The 22,406-nt window shown below is 34.9% G+C and overlaps 2 protein-coding genes across 5 annotated transcripts; one reads left to right on the top strand and one right to left on the bottom strand.

Moving 5' to 3' along the window:
* The first annotated feature begins 13,742 nt into the window (after nt 1–13,742).
* LOC137252308 (uncharacterized) lies at nt 13,743–16,248 on the top strand. 3 transcript variants are annotated; one of them, XR_010953509.1, is made up of 3 exons: nt 13,743–14,915; nt 15,895–16,006; nt 16,078–16,248. XR_010953509.1 is itself a non-coding variant. In XM_067787825.1 (2 exons), exons 1-2 carry the CDS (start codon nt 13,788–13,790, stop codon nt 16,081–16,083), a joined length of 1,134 nt encoding a protein of 377 aa, XP_067643926.1. In that variant the 5' UTR covers nt 13,743–13,787; the 3' UTR covers nt 16,084–16,248. The 3 variants fall into 3 exon arrangements, 1 of the variants encoding a protein (XP_067643926.1); XR_010953506.1 differs by having other exon boundaries at nt 15,794–16,006; XM_067787825.1 differs by lacking the exon at nt 15,895–16,006.
* Nucleotides 15,950–17,861, bottom strand: RabGGTa (Rab geranylgeranyltransferase subunit alpha). Of its 2 annotated transcripts, none has more exons than XM_067787799.1 (2): nt 16,237–17,861; nt 15,950–16,174 (listed from the first exon to the last, which is right to left on the bottom strand). In XM_067787799.1, the coding sequence occupies exon 1, from the start codon at nt 17,785–17,787 to the stop codon at nt 16,297–16,299; it is 1,491 nt and encodes a 496-aa protein (XP_067643900.1). In that variant the 5' UTR covers nt 17,788–17,861; the 3' UTR covers nt 15,950–16,174; nt 16,237–16,296. The 2 variants fall into 2 exon arrangements, with proteins under 2 accessions (XP_067643900.1, XP_067643908.1); XM_067787807.1 differs by having other exon boundaries at nt 16,241–17,861.
* Between the last annotated feature and the right edge of the window lie 4,545 nt (nt 17,862–22,406).

Raw genomic sequence — 22,406 nt, 5'->3', positions numbered from 1 at the left:
TTCGAACCAGTTGTTTTAGAGGAGCCGGTTTCTTCTTTCGAACCGGTTACTTTTGTGGATCCGGTTTCCTATTTCGAAACAGTTACTTTTGTGAAGCCGGTGTTTAATGTGAAACCGCTTTCGTATTTCCAACCAACCGGCTGCTTTTGTGGAGCCGGTTTTTAATGTGAATCCGCTTTCATATTTCCAACCGACTACTTTTGTGCGGTTTGTTATTGCAAACCTGTTACTTTTTGGATAGGCAGTTTATTATATCGTACCGATTATTTTTGTGGAGCAGGTTTCTTATTTCGAACCAGATACTTTTGCAGAGGCAGTTTCTTATTTCGAACCGGTTACCTATAAGGAGTCGGTTACTTATTGCAAACCTTTTACTTTTTGTAGATCCGGTTTCTTATTTCTAATCTGTTACTTTTTTCGCATGATAAGTTTCGGTATCATGAACATTTTCAGCAAGTGTCATACATATATGCGTTAAGGGACTTCTCCGGTACTGTGCTTTTTTTCCAAAGAGGAATGGAATAATCCGATATAATAAGATAAAAATTCCGAGGTTTAATAAAATTATATTTAGAGGCCACCCGGTTTCGGCGTTATGCTATCTTCAGTGTCATTTTTCAATCGAATCCAATAAGATTGCAACCTAAACTCTGAGATGAAGCTTTTATAAGGAGTATGCTGAGAGAGAGCTTTTTGAGCCAACTAACGTTCATGTATGTTCCGGTTCGACGCCTGGTTATATAGTCTTCCCTTCCTTCTCAACAACCTCCTCTAACGGAAGTCAAAAAAGAGATGCTGCTGCTAGAGGCGACGACTTAACATTACAATTGAAAAGAAGGTTGATGTCATGTGATGACTCATCGCATGTAGGAAATTCATTGCGTATGTGTGGGTTGATTCTGGACATGTAAGAGTTTAACCTTTAACAGTATCTAGAACGCAATTGGACCTGAGTGATTTGTGTCTCCCTGAGTAGTATACTTTCCTCTGCTGTAAGGGTTGTATAATGTAACACATGAACGTGAAGAAGTTGTTCGTATTGTACGCAGTTTCTATCTCTCTCTTTTTGCTAGATATGCGCTTCAACTTTTAAAATGTGCAGCTGAAAGTTGTACCTGACTCTAAGGGGGTACATAAAGTTCTTCGACCACAAAGGATTGTGATGTATACTCAGCCGTTAGTTATTTTAATAGTCACACAAGCTGGAATATATTAATCTTATAGCGAGTGTTCCAATATTTTCAAGCTCTTCCACTTTTAAAATTGTTTTATTATATCTCTGTGCAGTTTAACTAACGCACTTTATTATTACAAAAACAAATATGCAATGCAAATACATTTTTTGGCAAACCTTTAAATAAGATATTTGATACCTATTTTTTTTTTTTACATACATACATTGAATCCAACAATAAAACTTAAAACTAAATTAAAAAATATAGCATACAACAAAAAAAAACTTTAACAAAGAAGAGAACCGTAAAAATGTCTCTTCTTTTACCTATGGCTTTAATGAAAAAAGAATTGAAAACAACAACTAACCGTGACATGAAATTTATTTATCTAATATACAAGTAGAAATAAACGAAAAAAAAAACAACAAAATTCATAATAATAATTAACTAAATTTATAATAATAAAAAGTATGTAGAAATTGCAATAACACATTCGTTATGTTTGAATAAGTAAAATGTGTAAATATATAGAATTACAGTTATATAATAAAAAAAAAAAAAAATGATTTGGCTAAAATTCCTCGTATATAGGGCCAATGTTCGAGAAAACGAAAACAGTCAAAACAAAAAAAATAATCTTTATCAATAGCATTGCGTTGCTTTTTCGAAATTACAAATCTTTTTGTAATTATTTAGTGCAGTTTAAATTTATTTTATTTCATGTATACATACATACATAATTTTTTCAGTAACTATACGTACATTATAAAATTACTAATTTAAGTTCAAATCTTATGAACTTTTCTTATGTTAAATGATAGTAATGAAATAAATCAAAATATGAATTATTTTAAGTTAACAATGTGCGTGTTTAATTTATGATCTATGAAGAGCCCAAATATCTATAACAAAAAGTTCAAGCTATCTACACCTTTTCCAGTTTAAGTTCAGAATTTCCAATTCAAGTTTAGAAAATTGCATTTCAAGTTCAGAAAATTACAATTCAAATTCAGAAAATTACAATTCAAGTTCAGAAAATTGCATTTCAAGTTCGGAAAATTTCAATCCAAATTCAGAAAATTACAATTGAAATTCAGAAAATTACAATTAAAGTTCAGAAAATTACAATTCAAGTTCAGAATTTCCAATTCAAGTTCAGAAAATTACAACTCAAGTTCAGAAAATGGCATTTCAAGTTCAGAAAATTACAATTCAAATTCAGAAAATTACAATTTAAGTTCAGAAAATTGCATTTCAAGTTCAGAAAATTACAATTCAAATTCAGAAAATTACAATTCAAGTTCAGAATGTCCAATTCAAGTTCAGAAAATAACAATTAAAGTTCAGAAAATTACAATGGTGGCTTGGATATACTGTACCCCAAGTTTTCTCCAAGGCGTGTACATCCCGAGCTAAGAAATCAAACAGAGGATAACTCTTTGCAACAAGTGCAAGAGGAAGCTTCGGCCATGAAAGTACTTCAGTCGCGCCGCAGTTTGGAAGCAGTGGAAAAGGGACACCTCCACAGAGTTGGGAGAGGCAGGTGGAGGAAGACTTGATCTGTGCACACAGTACTTATACGTTACTTGCGGGATTTTTTCGCTATCTCCTTCATGTGAGCAAAATTGATTTAAGTGAGTTAAGAAGTCCAATGCTGCCTTCATATCCTTGTATCAAATTATTAGCGCTAACATTTACCATTACATACTTTTATTTCCATTGGATGGAAGAAACAATTCCTGACGAACTTTCTGAACTTGAATTGTAATTTTCTGAACTTCAATCGTAATTTTCTGAACTTGAATTTTAATTTCCTGAACTTGAAATGTAGTTTTCTGGACTTGAATTGTAATTTTTTGAATTCAAATTGGAATATCTGAACTTGAATTGGAAACTCTGAACTTGAATTTAAATTTGAAATTCTGAACTTGAATTGTAATTTTCTGAACTTAAACTGAAAAAGGTGTAAAAACCTAGTATTTCTTTCCATCTCACAATTCACACTTCTGAGCTACCTACTGCAATGCCCTCGGAACAACTTTTTTAATTTGAAGTATGTATCATACCGAGATGCAATTTATAAGTCGATCGAGTGATCCGAAATATGAGGTTTTAAGGCTATAGCTCTATTCTATGGCTCTTTTTACAAAGTAAAACACGCTGCAACCCTCATACGGAGAATAGGAATTGTAGCTCAATACTACCCCATTCGCTCTGGGCGTCACCTATTGGAATATATTTCTTTATTTAAGGCATTGTCATCCAGTTCGCAAATGCGTATAAGGTATTTTTGAGTAGAGCTTACGTTTTCTTCTCGAACACAAGCGTGTTTTCGAGACCCGAGAAATCGAGAACTCGACTTCTCGCGAGATTCTCGTGTCTCGCAGTCCTCGTAAATCTCGCGAGCTTCTCGACATTCTTACTTAATCGCTGTATGGACAGTATTTATACACTTGTTTTTTTTTTTTTACTTGTGAATTCTTTGTTGATACTTTGCTTCAATGACATTTAACTCAAAACATATTTATTATACATATAATTTTGTTCGCAATATTTTATTTTTCAACGAGACATCAAGAACACGGCTTCTCGCGAGATTCTCGAATCTCAAATTACTTGTAATACTCGCGATCTTCTCGACTTTTAATTCAGCCGCTGCATTGGCAGTATTCTATACATTTCGGGGCTGTTTACTTGTAGTTTTGCGGACATTTTGGCTTGTGCTACAGAAGAAATCGGAAGCCCTATATAAAACACCCAATGAATCGATTAAGTTGAATGTCGAGAAGCTCGCGAGCCTTAAGAGTAATTAGAGATTCGAGAATCTCGCGAGAAGGCGGGACTCGCGAGAAATCTCTTCTCGAACATGTTCGAGAAATCGTAAACTCTATTTTAGAGTATGTAGCTCAAAGGGAAGTATCTCAAAAATTTTTCAGAGTCCACCCGACATGTACGTCTTTTTTAATGTCTAGATTTTCGCCCCCTAGCGAGATTTTTTGTCGTATGTGCTGCACTTTCATTCTCTTTACCAAATTTTTTGATTTGTGTTTTATTTCAGGATTGTTTCATTGACTTGATGAGTAAGAAGAATTGCCACGGGATGTCATATTTTGTCCACAAAAGATCACCTACGCAGTGAGGCGCGAATACTCTACATAAAGGAGATAATGAAATGCTGAACAAACAGTTTCCGCTGAACACCAAGAAACCTGGGCGTCCCAACAGACATCTGATTACAGGTGCCCCGCCTCCCAGAAACTTAAAAAGTCAGCTCCGCAAACACTGTGAAGAAATTCGCCACTTTAGAACTCAACCGTTTAAAAAAGAGGATCAGGACAAGGCGCTTAGAAACGTCCGTTAAAAGGCGTCGGATTACTATGCCAGTCCGCCCGGTGAACACCGTTGTTTAAAACAAATATCCTAAACTCGCAGAAAGCAACCCCTAGGGAGACGCGCGTCATTCTAGTTCAACTTCGATTTGGATACTGTAATAGGTTAAACTCTTAATTATCTAGAATCACCCCGACATAGCCAATGTATGTCCTGCTTGTAATGTCTCCCTCAAGTAATTGGTCGCACCTATTGGATGGGGTGAAACACTGCTACAACTACAAGGAAGAAGAGGATTCGGTTAGATTGAAGGGGCAAAAAAGATCCCAGTGCCAAAGGCGTGAGACAGGCTAACCGGATCAATAACAACGTCGAAGAAACTTCAATGCAACTCCCTGACAGTTCCAACAACCAACGTATGGATCTCATGCGTGGTGATGTTAAGAAAAGAAGTCCAAAGGACAGCCAAAAAAGAGGACCTCGGCCGTTTTAGGTCAAGGTAGCAATAGTTGGAGGGAAGCAATAGGCAAAGGATTCTGCTGATCCTACAAATAACCAGACGACAAAATAAAGTGTCGTCGAAAGCTTGAGAAAGAAAAAAAAAAAACTATGGCCTTTTTTCTTACAAAGTAAACACCCTGCAGCCCTAATATGGAGGATAGGTGCCTGGTATTAGCCATCGAGCAGGAAGAAGAGCAGGTGTTTCGGATTCAAGGGGTTGATAAACGCAATACAAAGCTTTATAGCTTCCAAGCTTCCGCATCCCAATTGTCAACCTGACTTACACGAAGTGAATCCTGTTACAAATATGAATGTATCACACACATATTTGTTGCTGTTGTTTTAACAATAAGAACACTCCCCGAAGACGTTGTGGAGCGATATCGATGTTGATGCTCCTTTGCCGGATGCAGATCCGATACGTTCCGTTAACAAGCACTGTAAAGGTAATAGCTCGACCATCTCGGGAACGATTTGGTATGACCACCCAGCGGTTTAGGGGATCAGAATATACCCGCGGTAGGTATGCCTCTCGTAAGAGGCGACTAAAATACCAGATTCAAGGGGCTGTGTTGCGCAACACTTCAGGTTTCCAGCGCAATATATAGCTTATCCAAACCCAATTGTCAACCTCACCTATCCGCGGCGAATCCTGTTTCACTATAAGATGAGGCTTTGGCGACCCCAAGCTCCTCGTGGAACTTGTGGGTGGGGAGGGAGGGATGGCCTGACGGTTTAATGTGGCCATATATATCGTTCCCGAGATGGTCGGGCTAGTACCTTAATGGTGCTATGGTACCGGAGCGTACCGGATCTGTATCCGGCAAAGGACCATCACATCGATAACATTCCCCAAAGCCTTCGGGGAGCAACCTTATCGCTACAGCAACAACAACAACAACAACCACATGCAACCTTCTAGGCCAGCCCGCCCTCCCACCTCCTAGATCCCTTAGGAGGTGGGGCTCGCCTGAGCGACTATATCTTGCACCCCTTGAGACGGTTGCGTAAGACAACCCCTTGAATTAATTTGGTATTTTAGTCGCCTCTTACGACATGCAAACCTTTTGTAGGTATATTCTAAGCCCCCTAACCGGCTGGGGCTCACACACATAGTTAGCTGGCGAGATTTTGGCGACCCCAAGTACCTGATAGAACTAGAGGGTAGAGGGCGGGATGGCCTTATATCAAAATTCAAGTTGATATTTTAAAAATCTTTTATTTTCGGTTTGAAATATAAAATTTATTTTTGTTTATTTTTGAGTTTAGATATATATTTGGTGGTTAACCAAATATTTAAATATTTATTTTTTAGAAATATTATTTATTTACTTTTGAGTTTAAATATTTTCCAACTAATTAGAATTTTCTTTTTTTGAAGTTATTCAAAAATTTTACGTTAACACGAAAACTCAATTAAAATTATTTTAAAAATTAAAGTAAAGAGTACAAAGTAGTTAACACTATATTTACTCCCCCTTCAAGAAAATTTGAAACAAACAAATTATTAATTAATATTAAATGTAACCTTTTTTGTTTTTTGTTGTTTAATGTATTTGTATTTGTATTTAAATTAGTGTTAATAAGTATGTTTGCTGGTTTAAGTAAATCAATTGAAATATTTTTAATAGTATTTTTGTATTGAATTGTAAATATTTTCTGTTTCTTAGAGATAACTTTAAAAGGTCCTTGGGGGAAAGGTGATTCTAAATTAGATTTACGAAGAACTTTAACAAAAACATACTTACAATTTTCTAATTTTTTAGGAACGAAAAAGTTTTCTTTGTTATGATGAAAAACTTTAGAACGAACAAGCGAAAAATATTCTCTTATTTTGTGAAGAGCGTCATTAGAAAAATCATGTTCTTTATTACTATTTGAAATAATTAATTCACCAGATATTCTAAGTGTTTGGCCATAAACAAGTTCAGCAGATGAACATTTTAAATCTTCTTTAATAGAAGTTCGTAAACCAAGTAGAATGAATGGTAAAATGTCAGACCAATGAACCGAGTCGTTTGATGCTATAATTGCTGCTTTTAAAGTTCGATGAAATCTCTCTATCATGCCATTTGCTTGGGGATGGTAAGGAGATGTATGAATTTTATGAGAACCTAAAAGTTTAGTTAATTCCGCAAAAAATTTTGAAGTGAATTGTGAACCTTGATCTCCTGTAATATTTAATGGTATACCAAATCGTGGTATATAATTTTTAATAAAAGTTTTTACTATAGTATTTGTTTAAATGTCTTTAAGTGGATAAGCTTCAGGCCAACGTGAAAATCTGTCAATAATTGTTAAGATATAACAATTTTCATTTGAAACTGGAAGAGGTCCAACAATATCCATATGAATATGTTCAAAACGACCTGATGGTATTTGAATTTTTTGAATAGATTTAGTATATCTTGAAATTTTGAATTTTTGACAATTGATGCAAGATGAAGTCCAATCGTTAATTTCTTTACGCATGTTAGGCCAATAATATTTATTTTGAATTAATTTTCTAGTTGTTCTTATACTTGGATGAGATAATGAGTGAATTTTGTCAAATATAATTCTTCTCATAGAATGTGGAACATAAGGTCGAAAAGGTTGTAGAGAAACTTCACACCATATATTTAAATTAATAACTGGAATATGGATTTCTTTTAAATTTTTTTTAGAATTTTGATCAGAAATGGTTTTTTGTAAAAATGTATCAGTTTGTTGTTCTTTATATAAAGTTTCTAAAGTTATATCTTGAGTTGAAATTGCATTTATTTCTGGAATACGGGAAGTGTGTCGGCAACTATGTTGTCTTTTCCACGTATATATTGAATATCATTTGTAAACTGAGCAATATATTCAAGATGACGAAGTTGACGAGGAGATCTATCTACTTTAGAATTTAGAACATGAATTAAAGGTTTATGATCAGTATAAATTGTAAAAGTTCTACCTTCAAGAAAATGTTTAAAATGTTTAATTGAATTATAAATTGCCAAAAGTTCACGATCAAATGTTGAATATTTAGTTTCTGTTGTAGTTAATTTTCTTGAAAAATAAGCTAAGGGTTCTAATATATTATTGCTAGTTTGTTGAAGAACTGCTCCAATAACAACATTTGATGCATCTACTGCTAATGTTAAAGTACCATTTTTGTCGAAATGTGTAAGTAAAGTATTTTTAGCAAAAAGTTTTTTAACATTTTCGAAAGCTGTTGTGGTTTCATTTGTCCAATTTAATTGTTTGAGTTTGTTTTTAATTTCATCTGTTAACATTTCTTGCAGAGGACTAAGTTCTGTTGCTAACATTTTAATATATCTGTGATAGTAATTTATCATACCTAAAAATTTTTGTAATTTATTTATAGAAATTGGTTTTTCAAAATTTGTTATGATTTCAATTCGATCTAAAGATGGTTTAATGCCTTCGCCTAAAATTTCGTAACTTAAGAAATTTAATTTATTTACACCTAGAATACATTTTGAAGGTTTAATATTTAAATTATATTCTTCAAGTCTTTTGAAAACTGATTTTAAATGATTTATATGTTGATCTTCATTATCACTGGTAATAAGAATGTCATCAATGTATGTAAATACAAAATCGAAATCAGAAAATACTTCATTAATAAAGCGTTGGAAAGTTTGAGCACTGTTTCGTAAACCGAAAGGCATTCTTACGAATTCAAACATTCCAAAAGCGGTAGTTATTGCAGTTTTATGAGATGCAATAGAGCGTTTTTCTTAAATTTTTTGTGATACCAACAAATAGTTGTTTGTGAATTAAAATTACGATTGTTTGAAAAATGTCTTGATCTTGAAAAATTTCGAGATTTAGATCTATTTCTATCTTTAGATCTTGAACGGATTTGTAATTGATTAATATCATTAGAAATTCTATTTAAATTTTGATAAATAGCCGTAGTTAATTCAGTTAAATTTTTAACGCATTGTTCTAAAATATTATTAAACTCGAAACAATAGGAGATTTGGAAGAATGAGGTTTGTTGATTAAATCAAAAAGTTTGTCAGCTAAAATAATTACTTCATCTTTATTTTTATTGTTACTAGAAGTTAAATGGATTTGTATTTCTTGTGGTAATTTACGAATCCACAATTTAAAGAGTAATGCTTGGCTAACTAAGGAGTCAGAACCTATAAGTGATTTCATAAATCTCAATAATTCAGATGGTGAACGATCACCAAGTTCAGTTTTTGAAAATAATTCTTCTAATCTTTTTTCATCACTAAGTGAAAATCTTTCGCATAAAATCTTTTTAATTGTATTATATTTATTGAAAAGAGGAGGAGGGTTAATAATGTCAAAAATTTTAGAAATAGTATCTCGTTGAAGGGTAACTAGAACATTTTAAAATTTTAAATTATCATCAGTGATATTATTAATTTCAAATTGTCCTTCAACAAGTAAAAACCAGGCATGAGGACAATCTTGCCAAAATTGTGGTAATTTAATAGATTTAGTAGAAGGAAAATTTGTAAAGTTATCTTGTGTTGAAGTATCTTGTGTTATATTAGAGATGTTGTTTTGTGTTGTATTAATGTTAGAATTTTGAGTTGTATTGTGAGTCATGATGTTATTTGTATGGTTGTTATTTTGATTTTCACAATTTGTAAAATACGAGTTCGTATTGGTGAACGCAGAACCATATGAAAAAAAAAATGTAAATAAAAAATTTGAAAATTATAAAATATTTAAGAATTTTTTTTTTGAAAGGGAGTTAACAATTTAAATACAATATATAATTTTATATAAAAAATAAGTAAATTTAAATAATTTATATTAACATTTTAAATTTTATTGGTAAATTTAATAGCCTCGTTTAATATAATTTGATAATTTTGATTGAGCTTTAGGCCAGATTATTGAATAAAACTTCTTTTTTAGTAGTATTCAAAATATATTTATTTTTCGATATTTCGACTTCAATCTGAAGTCATCATCAAGAATGATGATGACTTCAGATTGAAGTCGAAATATCGAAAAATAAATATATTTTGAATACTACTAAAAAAGAAGTTTTATTCAATAATCTGGCCTAAAGCTCAATCAAAATTATCAAATTAACATTTTAAAGATATAAAAATAATCTTAAAATAAATTTGAAATTTTAATTTAATATTAAAATAAAAATTGTATTTGGAAAAAGTTAAAATTATTTAAAATTTATATTTACGATTTTATTACTATGGAAGAGTTGATTGATAAGCTTAAATACGCAATGGCTTTAAAATATAATGATGTTCTTATTTGTGTAGAGGACGTTAAAGATGAATGGTTCCAATAAACGGTACACTATATGACGATGAAACTTCCTGAGTAGTGCTGGATCAATTTTCTACAGCTGTGGTTGTATTTGCAACAGTGGCAGTATTGTTTTGATCTGGCATTTTCTTTTAAAAAATTAACTGTTTTATTATTCCTCTCAAAGTTTTAACAATTAATTAAGTTATTTTTGTGTAGTTCCAGCAGCTGCTGCTGTAAAGATTTTAATTTTTTTATTCTCTCTTCTATATCACATAACGGCACTCATCTTGTTCGATATTTGTGTTAATTGTTTATTTTTCTCACTAGTGTTAACAGATGTACCGCACATATGTTGAGAGTAGATAGATGATTTGCTGAAACCGGTAGATAGTTTGTAATTGGTTCAGGCAAATAAAACAAATTTTCTTTGGTAGCACGTCACTTAGTTGCACTTCTATTTGCGGTATTGTATTAGTCAGTAGATCTCCGATACGTAATGCGCCACATTCAATAATTGTATCAAATAAAGATATAGGTCCGTTGGTAGGATCGCCAGTATATCAACATTCAAGTTGATATTTTAAAAATCTTTTATTTTCGGTTTGAAATATAAAATTTATTTTTGTTTATTTTTGAGTTTAGATATATATTTGGTGGTTAACCAAATATTTAAATATTTATTTTTTAGAAATATTATTTATTTACTTTTGAGTTTAAATATTTTCCAACTAATTACAATTTTCTTTTTTTGAAGTTATTCAAAAATTTTAAGTTAACACGAAAACTCAATTAAAATTATTTTAAAAATTAAAGTAAAGAGTACAAAGTAGTTAACACTATAGGCCTAGAAAGTTTAATGTGGTCATATTAATCGTTCCCGAGATGGTGGAGCTAGTGCCTTAATTGTGCTTTGTTACCGGAATGTACCGGTTCTATATCCTTCAAAGGACCATCAACACCAATAACACTCCCCAAATCTTCGGGGTGTGTCTTTATAGTTAATACAACAACAACAACAGAAGCTGGTATTTATCCTGGTATCTATGATATGGGAGGAGCTACATGCCAAGAGATCTTAAGGGGCTAAGATGGGTTCAAAGAGGATAGAAGGGAAATATTTCAGAAACCTTAGCTCAATGGGCTGGACCAAAATCCAAAAAAAATTTTGAAACAAAACTTTGATAGCCCGAAAAAATTGCTTTTGTAGCTAAGTTGGAGGAATCCAATAACGTGAGAACTTTTGTGAATCCCACTGTTGGAGAAATAAGTTCGGACATATAAAAAAAAAGAGAGGTAACGTGGGGAAAGAAAACCGCGTCCTGGGGCACCTCTGCTCTTTTTACTTTATGACTTTCGTTTCTGAATTGTTCAGATGCTTGCCTTTTATGTAGAAAGTTCTTCTATATCTTGGAGTAGGATGCCAACCATGTTCGAAGGTTGTCAAAAGTTTTTCATTGTTCGGGTGCCTCGAGCACTGTATAAGATTCTATTTTCCATTCAGAACTTCGTTAATCCGAGCATTCATGACATGGCGAAGCAGTGATATGAAAATTGCGGAAACCTTCTCTATAATTATCCAGTGGTAGATGCACGATATATCACTGCACTCGGTAATATGTACCACCAGTGTGTTTCATGGCTAATAATATTCTTGTAGGTATAGGCATGACTGTCGTGGGTTGAATTGGCCGGTCAATAAGACCTCACAAAGACTGAATGTGTCCATAGTGTTAAGACTGTCGTAAGATGCGACTAAAATCAACACGCCTGAAGGTTTTAAGATGTTTAGAAAATAGTTGCTAAGACATCCGGCTAATACCAGAGGGTGGTAGTGCCGGAGCGTGCTGCATTCTTTTCCGGTAAAAGGCTGCTCATATCGCCAACACCTCCCAGGATTTAACCCTCTATAACTCATCACCTCGAAATAATTTTATTTCAAATAAATGGATAGATTCGTGAATAAAAAGTCTTTTTTTATTTTTTTATTTCTAAATTATTTATTTTGTAGGGATACTATTATAAAAAGGGGAGTGTAGTCGACAGGCAACAATGAGCAACAGTGGAAAGAAAATTATCAGAAAAGTTATTAGTGATGAGGAAAAGTGGAAATTTCTTTCTATTGGAACTTCCGCGTATGCTTCGTTCAAGGAGTCCGCAACGGGACGTATTTTAAAGATTCTGTCAACGTCAGGGTGGCTCCTTGGAAGACATTTCCTATTGTCATTGAAATTAAGATTTTGTCGTATCTTTTCAAATGTGTTACAAGACATAACCTGTGGAATTATACTTGTGCCTAGGATGGAGCTTCAATGGTTGGTTACCCTGGGTAGCTGGACAAGTGATATACGATATGCGACACCAATAAACTGTCGGATTTCTATCTCAGATACTCTAAAATTATTGTTTAGATCTTTCAGTGCCAAATATAAGGTTGTCTCGTCCAAATTTTTGTTTATAATTTCTGGTCGAAATAAGTAAAGCAAGAACTGAATGTGAGTCTCAAGCTCCAAGATATCAGATGTCAATGAATCGTTTCCAGTAAACGACAGCTGCTCTGAGCTCAGCTCTAAACAAATTTTCTTCCAAAGTAACGGTAGCTTTTCAGTTTTTTGTCGCTTTGATAGAGGAGCTGAAGTACTTGTGATATCTGACCGAAATGGGGCGACCTCTACCGCTTCTTCATAAATGAAGTTACGGCCGTCATCGTTTACGTACTGCACTAATTCATCCACAAGAGACTTCATTCAGCTCTCCGAAATCCGAGATCAAATCTGGGGCGAAATCAGGGTCACCCAAACTATCATCATCAAAGTCGAGGTTATCTTCACTTGCGTAATCGTCATGAAGGGCGCAGGCGATCTCGCTATCAGTGAGAGATCGTAGTCGATGAGACATCCTAAAAAAATAATAAATAACGCAGTCACGGTTTTCATGCAAGATATTTCCTCTTTTCACATAATGTAGCCTACAAAACACAAACACTAAACACCACCCACTGACAAAATACTGAGGATATATCTAAAACAAATAGTGTCGCAATAAACTCTGAACTCTTACGTTATATATTTTTACAAAAAATATTCACAATATCCTCAACAGCTTTTTTTTTTGATATTATTTATATTTAGCACTTGCACAGTGTACGAAATTTTCCACTTCACTGACAATATCACTTACTTTGAAAAGCCTAACTGTACTTTATGAGTAAACACATGTTTCGTAAAAAGAATGAAACGTAGACTGCGGTCTACAATTCTTAACAAAACGAAAAAATAATTGCTGCGTGAATTTACGAAGGTTAAATGGTATGTTGCCTTTGGTCTGCAGTATGTTACAGAGGGTTAAATGTCGTCCCGGGATTGGAAAAATTACTCGGGAGAGGCTCACGAGACTCGGTGCTTTAGTGACAGCACTATGTGCATATCATCACCAAACCTATCGCTATTAATCGGCTTATTAAACAGCTGTTTTTGTTTACAATCAACAGGCGCTGTTAATTGTGCGGCAAGTGAAATTTTATTTGTGATAATGGAGGCAACAAGCGAAATCGTAATAAATCCATTAATATTAAATCGTGATTGCTGGCTTTCAATATGTGAGCTATTAACATTTAGGGATATCTTAAATCTGGCCAAAGTTTCCCCCGCTTATAAAAAGTGCATGCAAATATATGTGCTACCAACAAAATTCCAGTATTTGCAGATATCTTTTAAACATAATTTCAATTGCATCGATTTAGAGGATCTTCGCACGTTGATTGATTCCATATGGCGTACCGTAAAATATTTGAGTTTATTATTTTTACCAGATAAGCACTTTGAGTTGCTTAAGCTATATCGCTTTCCATGTACGACCGAAATGCGTGTAACCTTAGCCCGACCTATGTATGATGCAGATATCAGATCCCTCAGTGAATCATTCCCGAATTTGCGTACTTTTGCACCAAATGGCTATTGGGCGAACCCTGCCATTGCATCATTCAGCCATTTAGAAAATTTAACGCTAACATGCTGCAAAAAAATTAGGATTTGCGATTTTCGACGCATATTATTAGCATTAAATTTAAAATCGTTGACATTGAATATTTTCAAAAAAGTAAAACCATTGATGTATGAGGAGCAACTTAAATTGAGTAAAATTGAAGAACTAACACTCAATTGTCATGAGCTAAAATGGATTAGTTCTTTGGATGTAACCAGTGAGAACGTTTATACAAACCTTAAGATGTTAATAATAGCCGGCAGTCTTGCTGAAAGATGGAATATAGTCGATTTATTTACAAATATGAAGGATATTATATCAAAAGATGCGCATGAAATTGAAATTGCAAACGTAGGATTTGATTTAGTGTATGACATCATGGTGCCTGAGAAATTTGAATTCCTTAATGGTGTACAAAAGCTTATATGCGTTAACATTGATATCTTAAGAGACGTATTCGAATTTCCCAACAGATTCAAAGGTCTGCGAGAACTTTATTTTTACTATTGTTATGCAAGATCCAATGAAGCAGTAGTGGGATTGATTACTAATTCTGATCAATTGGATCTAATTAGCTTCGAACACTGTGAAGTGCTTGAAATAAACGAATCGTGCTTAAAAGCTTTAAGAGAGCGTAGAGAGCCACTCAGATTTAACCGGTATCCACCAAGTAAGGTAAGTAGGTTTATGCATTTTTGCAAAATAATTTTTTACCAATTATAACGAAGATTACGTAGTTGAGCTATTATAGAATAGATTTAATAGAACGGTATGGCTTTTCCCCCCAGCGGGTTAAGGGGTCAGAATATATCCGTGGTAGGTATGCCTGTCGTAAGAGGCGACAAAAATACCTGATTCAAGGGGCTGTGTAGCGCAACACTTCAGGTTTCCAGCGCAATATATAGCTTATCGAAACCCATTTGTCAACCTCACCTATCCGCGGCGAATCCTGTTTCACTATAAGACGAGGCTTTGGCGACCCCAAGCTCCTCGTGGAACTTGGGGGTGGGGAGGGAGGGATGGCCTGACGGTTTAATGTGGCCATATATATCGTTCCCGAGATGTTCGGGCTAGCACCTTAATGGTGCTGTGTTACCGGAGCGTGCCGGATCTGTATCCGGCAAAGGACCATCACATCGATATTACTCCCCAAAGACTTCGGGGAGCAACCTTATCTCTACAACAAGAACAACATCGGTCTGTTTTGCCAAGTAGTCAGGAACATAATATATACATTAAGCTGGACGGTTCCTATCCCTAACGTTCCAGATCTATATCCGGCAAAGGACTATCAACATCGATAACACTCCTAAAACCTTCGTAGGAGTATTTTTTCTAATACGGTTTAATAAGCTTAGGAAGATGTGTATATATCGACTGATGAGTGGAATATCACCCCATCTCGGCTACAGTTTCGAAAACACCCTATATAAGAAAACTTTTGAATGACGCCCTATTTCAGAATAATTTTCAAAAACGCCATATCTCAGAAACGCTCTTTCTGAGCACAGCAGTCAATATACGATGAATGATAACATTTTTTATATCCACAGATTTTACCAGCATTTTTTAAAGATATTTATAAAGGCCCTATTAAATATACGCAAAGGTCATTCATTTCAAGCAACTTTAATACGTTGACAATCAAATTTAGGTGAAACTATATGGCTTGTGTGCAGCAATAATACAAAGAGCTGAGTGAATAAGCATTATTTTTGAAAAATTACGAGCTGTATAATTCATATATACCGGATACTTTTAAACATGTATGGCTTAATAATAGAATATATATCTAATGTGTTGCTATAAAATTTACTTCTTTCTTTCCTACTTGCAGATGTAATCGAATACGTTGACATAATTGGATAACCGCATTGTTTTAAGGGGGTTTCGCTACAAAATCACAATTCGTAGCAGGTGATCCTATGAACTAACTGCAATAAATAAATTACAAATTAAATTACTATAAGTATAATTTTGGAATATATGTACTTACATACATCGTAAATGATGTCGACTAAACTATATAAGCAAATCAGGCTGGTAGTATAACAAATCAGGGTTTGAGTGTCTCAAAACCTTGCAGTTGCTTAATCTCAATACAATTACTTAAATTTTCTGGTAGCAAAATTTTATCTGCAATACTCAAATATTGGGGATAGAAAATGGCATTCAATTGTACGGCATCTCGTAAATCCAGCTTCTTTGGTATACTATCCGAATCCGTCCAATCTAAAAGGCATTTCTCTAGAATCCATTTAGATGCCATATCACTGTAGTAATTTTTACGAAGCCCATCAACTTTTTGCAACTTTTCCACATATTTCAGTGATTCATCGTGATACTGTTTAGGGTCAATAGCGCGCATTAGCAGTGCTGATGTTAATAATGTCCATTTACTATCCGGTTCATATTCCAATAAACTTTGGCAGGATTCTAATTGTGATTGCAATTCAGTCAAAACATTACCAGTAAATGCAAAAGTTTGATTTGGTGATTTAAAGTAATAGTATGTTTTGTTATTTGTATTACTGCAGCACTTTAATGCAAGCTGTTGTACATTGATTTGTGGAATGCTAACAACTAAAATCAGCATATCTGGTAAACTATTTGTTGTATTATTATTGAGTGATGAACCAATCCATGTAGTGTCTGCCAATGTATTATTTGCAGATTGCCAATTGCCAAATTTAATAATCTTATTACCTTCAGCGTCTACTAATGATACATCTACATTTTCTAATATTATAGGGTTAGTAAATGCTAATACTGCACGTTTGTTTTCATAACGAAAAGCGCAAATATCTAATTCCTGGCGTGAATAACCCAACAACCAACGTTGATAAAACCATGCGCTGCTATCATTCGGATCTGTAAAGGCAGCTGTGAGTACCATTTCCAATTCTTCTTTTAATTTATCTTCGCTCATTGCACGTTTTGGCTGCGCATCACCATCGTATGGATACAAGATTGGCAAGAGTAAGCTGCGGTGATGCCACGATGAGTAGTTGGAAAAATTTGCTTTAATTTTTTCAGTACAGAAATCCAATTCATGCTGTTTCGATATATTCGCTTTCTCGGCTACATAACGTCGATAGTCCCAAGTGTGAAAGTTTCGCTCATCCATTTTTAAATATTTTGAACATAATTGCACTTCGCGTTCCCAATTGGGATTTGGGCTATGTTCGAGCGTCCAACAACGATGATGCCAGGTGTTATATGATTTCGGATTGACTAACAAGCATTGTTCGCTAAAACTCAATTCGATATCATAAATTGCTTGATGCTCATCGAGCGGCTCTACTATTGCTGTTTTTGTTTTGTGTTCAACATATTCTCGTCGAACATTCCACAGCGTTGACACATCCGGATTTCTTAGTAGGATTTGCGAGGTGAGTTGGAGCATTTCATCGTCCAGTTCTTGCCGGCTACGCTTATCTTGAATTTTAGCCATCGCCGCTTTGTAAGCCTTTACCTTTAACGTCTGCTCTTTTTTTTTACGCTCGCGCTCCTCCTCCGTGGTGCGTACCTTAAGCCTTCCGTGCATATTTTATTAATTTAATTGTTAAAAACTACAAAAACTTTTATTTGCATTAGTCAGCTCTCAACAAAACAATTTTATCCGAGCCTGACAGCTGTTGTGAAATTATCGCTAACTAATCGATAGGCAACTTGGTGCTGCCAGAAGTTCCGATTTACTTTTGACTAGTTTTTATCTTACATAGCGCTCACACGTGCGAATGCAGCTCGCTATAAACCGTTCATCACAATACTAGGGACAAACAAGTAAGGAAATCTAAGTTCGTACCGTACACTTGAAATGTTGTTGTTGTTTGTTTTGTGTCCTTAATAGTGTTACAAGGCTGCGCAATAATACATATACATTTGGTTCTATCGTGCACTAATTTTCCTTTAAACGAAGCAAAAACGATACAGAGGCTAACACCAATGATCTTGAGCGGATAATAATGCAGTTTTCCTTCAGATGTGGGGATTTCCCTACTTTTTATTTTAAAATAAAGATATAACAGAGCAATAAACATAAACACACAAGTACCATTGTACTAAAAAGCGTTATTACAAAACAAAGGGAAGGGTTATCAACGGAATTTTCCACCTTTTACTAGAAATAGCTTATTACGTGCATCTACGCACTTTTACAAAATCTTTTGAATAAAAGAAGGCGATTTAACTGATTTAGTCCTTTTTTAATGAAAATATTTCCTGTTAAAAGGCATACATGTGCACCTAATTTTTCGTCGAGTTATGGCCCCAGAAACGGTGGGAAATGCATTGTAAGAAAGGGGCAGTGCCACCCCATTTTTCAAGATTTGTTTTTTTTCCCCATTTCTTGTTATAATGGCACAAAATACGATTGGTACAAGACTATTTTTCGGTAAGATTTAACTTATTATTTTTGCCTACTACTCTTTTTAAAGTCATTTATATAAAAGTGGGCGTGGTCCTTAACCACTCTTATCCATTTTTACTAGAAATATTTTCCGAATATGTACCGAATTTTGTTACGATATGTAAATTTTTCTTCGAGTTATGGCTCCCGAAACATTGAAAATTGCTTCGACAGAAAAGGGGCGGTGCCACACCCATTTTCAAAAATTTTAGTGTCTTCCAATTTAATGTTATAATTCAATTAAGAAAGTAAAATTCTATTGATACAATGCCCTTTTTCGCTAAGATATAGCTTATTATTTTCGTCTACGACCCTTTTAAAAATCTTTTATATAAAAGTGGGCGTGGTTAATCGGCTAGCTTTTCTTCGAGTTATGGCTCCCGAAACATAGAAAATTGCTTAGTCATAAAAGGGGCGGTACGACGCCCATTTTTTAAATTTGAAGTTTTTCCTATTTACTGTTATAAATACTCTTGGGAAATGAAATATTATTGTTATAAAGCTTTTTTTGCAGAGGTATAGCTTATTTTATTCGTCCACGACCCTTTTAAAAGTCTTTTATATACAAGTGGGCGGGGTCCTTAACCAATTACGTTAATTTTCTTCAAAGCATTCCTTATAGTAAAGGCAAACTCTCTGCCGAATTTTGTTACGATAGGTTTAACCATTTTTGATTTATGATTAATAATATTTGTAAAATTGATTTTATCACAAGTGGGCGGTGCCTCGCCCATTTAAAAATTTTTTTTTTTCAAATTTTTATTCAGCGTCTCAATATCAGTCCACACGTCAAATTTCAACTTTCTAGGTGTATTATTTACTAAATAATCAGGTTTTTTGTGTTTTCCAAAATGTTATATATATAAAAAGTGGGCGTGGTTATAATCCGATTTCACTCATTTTCAATACCAATATATTCTGGGTCCAGATAAGCTCGTGTACCAAATTTGGTGAAGATATCTCAATATTTACTCAAGTTATCGTGTTAACGGACAGACGGACGGACATGACTCAATCAAATTTTTTTCGATACTGATGAATTTGATATATGGAAGTCTATATCTATCTCGATTCCTTTATACCTGTACAACCAACCGTTATCCAAGCAAAGTTATAATACCCTGTGTACAGGTACAGCGGGGTATAAAAAATATATTCAATACAAAAACTCTCAGTAATTCTTTATTTTAGCTCACAGCTTCGAGAACTTGGCAAAACTATCGCGAGAGGTGCCACAGGCGCGATTTGGACCCAAGGCTACTAGTCCGAAGTTGGAAAGGAAAAATTGTGAAGATATTATTGTTAAACAAGCTGGAATTTTTCATGTGGTTGTCGTAATTTTGATGATTTTTGGTATATGGAAAAAATTTATAAAAATTTGTTTCATGCCTATATAATTTTGATCTTCGAACCGCAAAAATATTATCGATCCGACCCCCTTACGGATCTATCTGACCTCATTTTTGCTTTTTTATATATCTTTTGACAGAAATAAAGTATTTGATTTCCACTTGTGTTACTTCAACACCTCTCCCGATATTTTTGGACAAGTTTTAGCAGTTGTGAGCTTAGGTAAAAAAGTACCAAAGTATAGGAAAGTGTTACAGGTATGAGCAGTCTTTTGTGGGAAAACAATTCGATACGCTCCGTAACTAGACAGGTTAGCAGCAACTCGTCCGAACGCCGCGTGAACGAGTTGTTTTACCTCTTGCATCTTCAGTCTGTGGACATAAATGCCTCTTACGGAGGGCATGCCTTATCTCCGGTATATCCTAAGCCTCTTAACATGCACTTACTTCCCTTTGAAGCACCACGGGCTGACTCTTCCTAAGTAAACCAATGATACCATTTGATAACCTACGCTGTATGTTTATCCTTGCTCACAGGCTTTTGACGGTTACTACAGCCTGAAACATATTAGAACTCTATTCTCGTAGCATTGACATATTGCTCCTGGCACATTCAAAGACTTCCGGTATTTTTGAGCCGTTTGTAATCTAACAATTATAAGAATGTGTTGATGTGAAGTATCCAGTGAAGTAGATTCTTCTTTCTCATTTTTTATATAATTTTCATTTGACAAATCCCTTCTTCTATGTTCACCAGGCAACGTCTTGCCAGTTGTTTTTCTTTTTTTGTTAAGTATAGCAGAGTTAGCTCAAACAGCTCCTGCATTGCTACTGTTGGTTACGTGTAAATATGCCAGTAATGTAAGCACAGGCCGGGCGTTTGAGTTTGGTCAGAGATTTCTGCCTTGTCCAGGTAACCACCCCATTATAATTGGTCTAACTATTAAGATCCACATCGATCTTACGAACTTAGGAAGACTGTACATAATGCATTTTGGCTATAGTAGCTTCCAATCAAAGGTGACTCCATATTAACTTAACTTATACCACATTCTACAACAAAAGTCGATTAAAGATGATAACTCTCACCGTCCTTCTTCTGGAGACAATTTTCATGGCTGTGTTATCAGGGTTGATGTTAAGTACTACCTCAGTGCACGTTTATTTCGTCATCCCGGTTTCTACGTTGCGAGTTTAAACTTCCGTTAAAATTGACTGGGGTTGACATTATTCACTGCGGTCGATAACATAATATTTTGCAGCACAATAATTTAAGCGACCAAAAGGGCATGGTTAAACTCTAGTCAACTTTAACTGGAATTTAAACTTATACGAAAATCCAACGCCCGTATTTCAAATCTATATATGAAATAGCAGACCCGCCAGAGGTTCTTCTCGCTATTTCTGCATAACGTTTAAGCATATTTTACCTCTTCCTCCCCCTGTCTCCCCTTTTTATTATCCTTTTATTCACTGTTCTTCTCTCTGCCTTTCTCTTTCTCTGGGTTTCTTTCACCCTTTCCGCCTGCTTCCTCATTTATTTTCCCTCTATCTCCCTTCCCTGCTCCATATATACCTATCTAATTTTTTTTTTGCGGGAGGGCTCCAAAATGCCTAATACACCATAATTGCTACCGTCGCAGCAACCGTGTGTCCATATACTAAAAAGCAACCCCAGTTTTGGAACCGTCGCCCACCCCGGTACCACTTTCGCATTTCTTCAGGGTGGCGTTTCTTATTTCTCATTTTTTAAGAGCCTACTGCTGTCCTTGCTTATAGGTTTCAGCTATTTGCTCTGAGTGTCAATTTAATCGCCACTGCTTCGCCTGCGCATTTATCTGCGCTCCCTCTCAGCACCCATCAGGCGTGTCATGACTATAAATGCCATTTTGCTCACTGCAGTCCAGCATTCCTTCCTGTTGCACATTTGTGATACTAAATTTCTCGTGGTAGGTTGCTCCCCAAAAACTCTATGCAAGGTGAGTCTTTCCTCGTGAAAACGGGGGCAGTGGAACATGACGTGTTCTGCGTTTTCTAACTCCGTGGTACACCTTGGCAAAGAGGATCTTCCTCTATTCTACGCTTCCATAAATACTCTTTGAAATCGCCATGTCCACTCAGTATCTGCGTGAGATGGTAGTTAAGTTCACCTTGCTTCCCCTCATTCCATTGAGCTACGTCCCAAACTAACGTGGTCCACAGCTCTTCACTCGAGGCCTCCCACCGTTCTTGCCACTTAGCTCTTGTTTGTGTCCTTGCTCTTTTCTAGGCGTCTTCAGCTGGTCGCTCGATATTAGTGTTATACAGATCGGCCATTTCGCTTGCCAGTAAGTCCACTGGTATTTTCCGGGTTAGGACCAGGATCGCGTCGTCGGACACCGTCCGATAAGCACTTGCTATTTTTAT

This window comes from Eurosta solidaginis, chromosome 1, assembly GCF_040869045.1.
Source record: "Eurosta solidaginis isolate ZX-2024a chromosome 1, ASM4086904v1, whole genome shotgun sequence".
Lineage (NCBI taxonomy): Eukaryota > Metazoa > Arthropoda > Insecta > Diptera > Tephritidae > Eurosta > Eurosta solidaginis.
This window is presented reverse-complemented; position numbering and strand designations above follow the sequence as displayed.

Excerpts from the sequence above, each read along its gene's own strand:
- LOC137252308 (XM_067787825.1), top strand. The coding sequence starts at position 13,788 with ATGGAGGCAACAAGCGAAATCGTAATAAATCCATTAATATTAAATCGT.
- RabGGTa (XM_067787799.1), bottom strand. The coding sequence starts at position 17,787 with ATGCACGGAAGGCTTAAGGTACGCACCACGGAGGAGGAGCGCGAGCGT.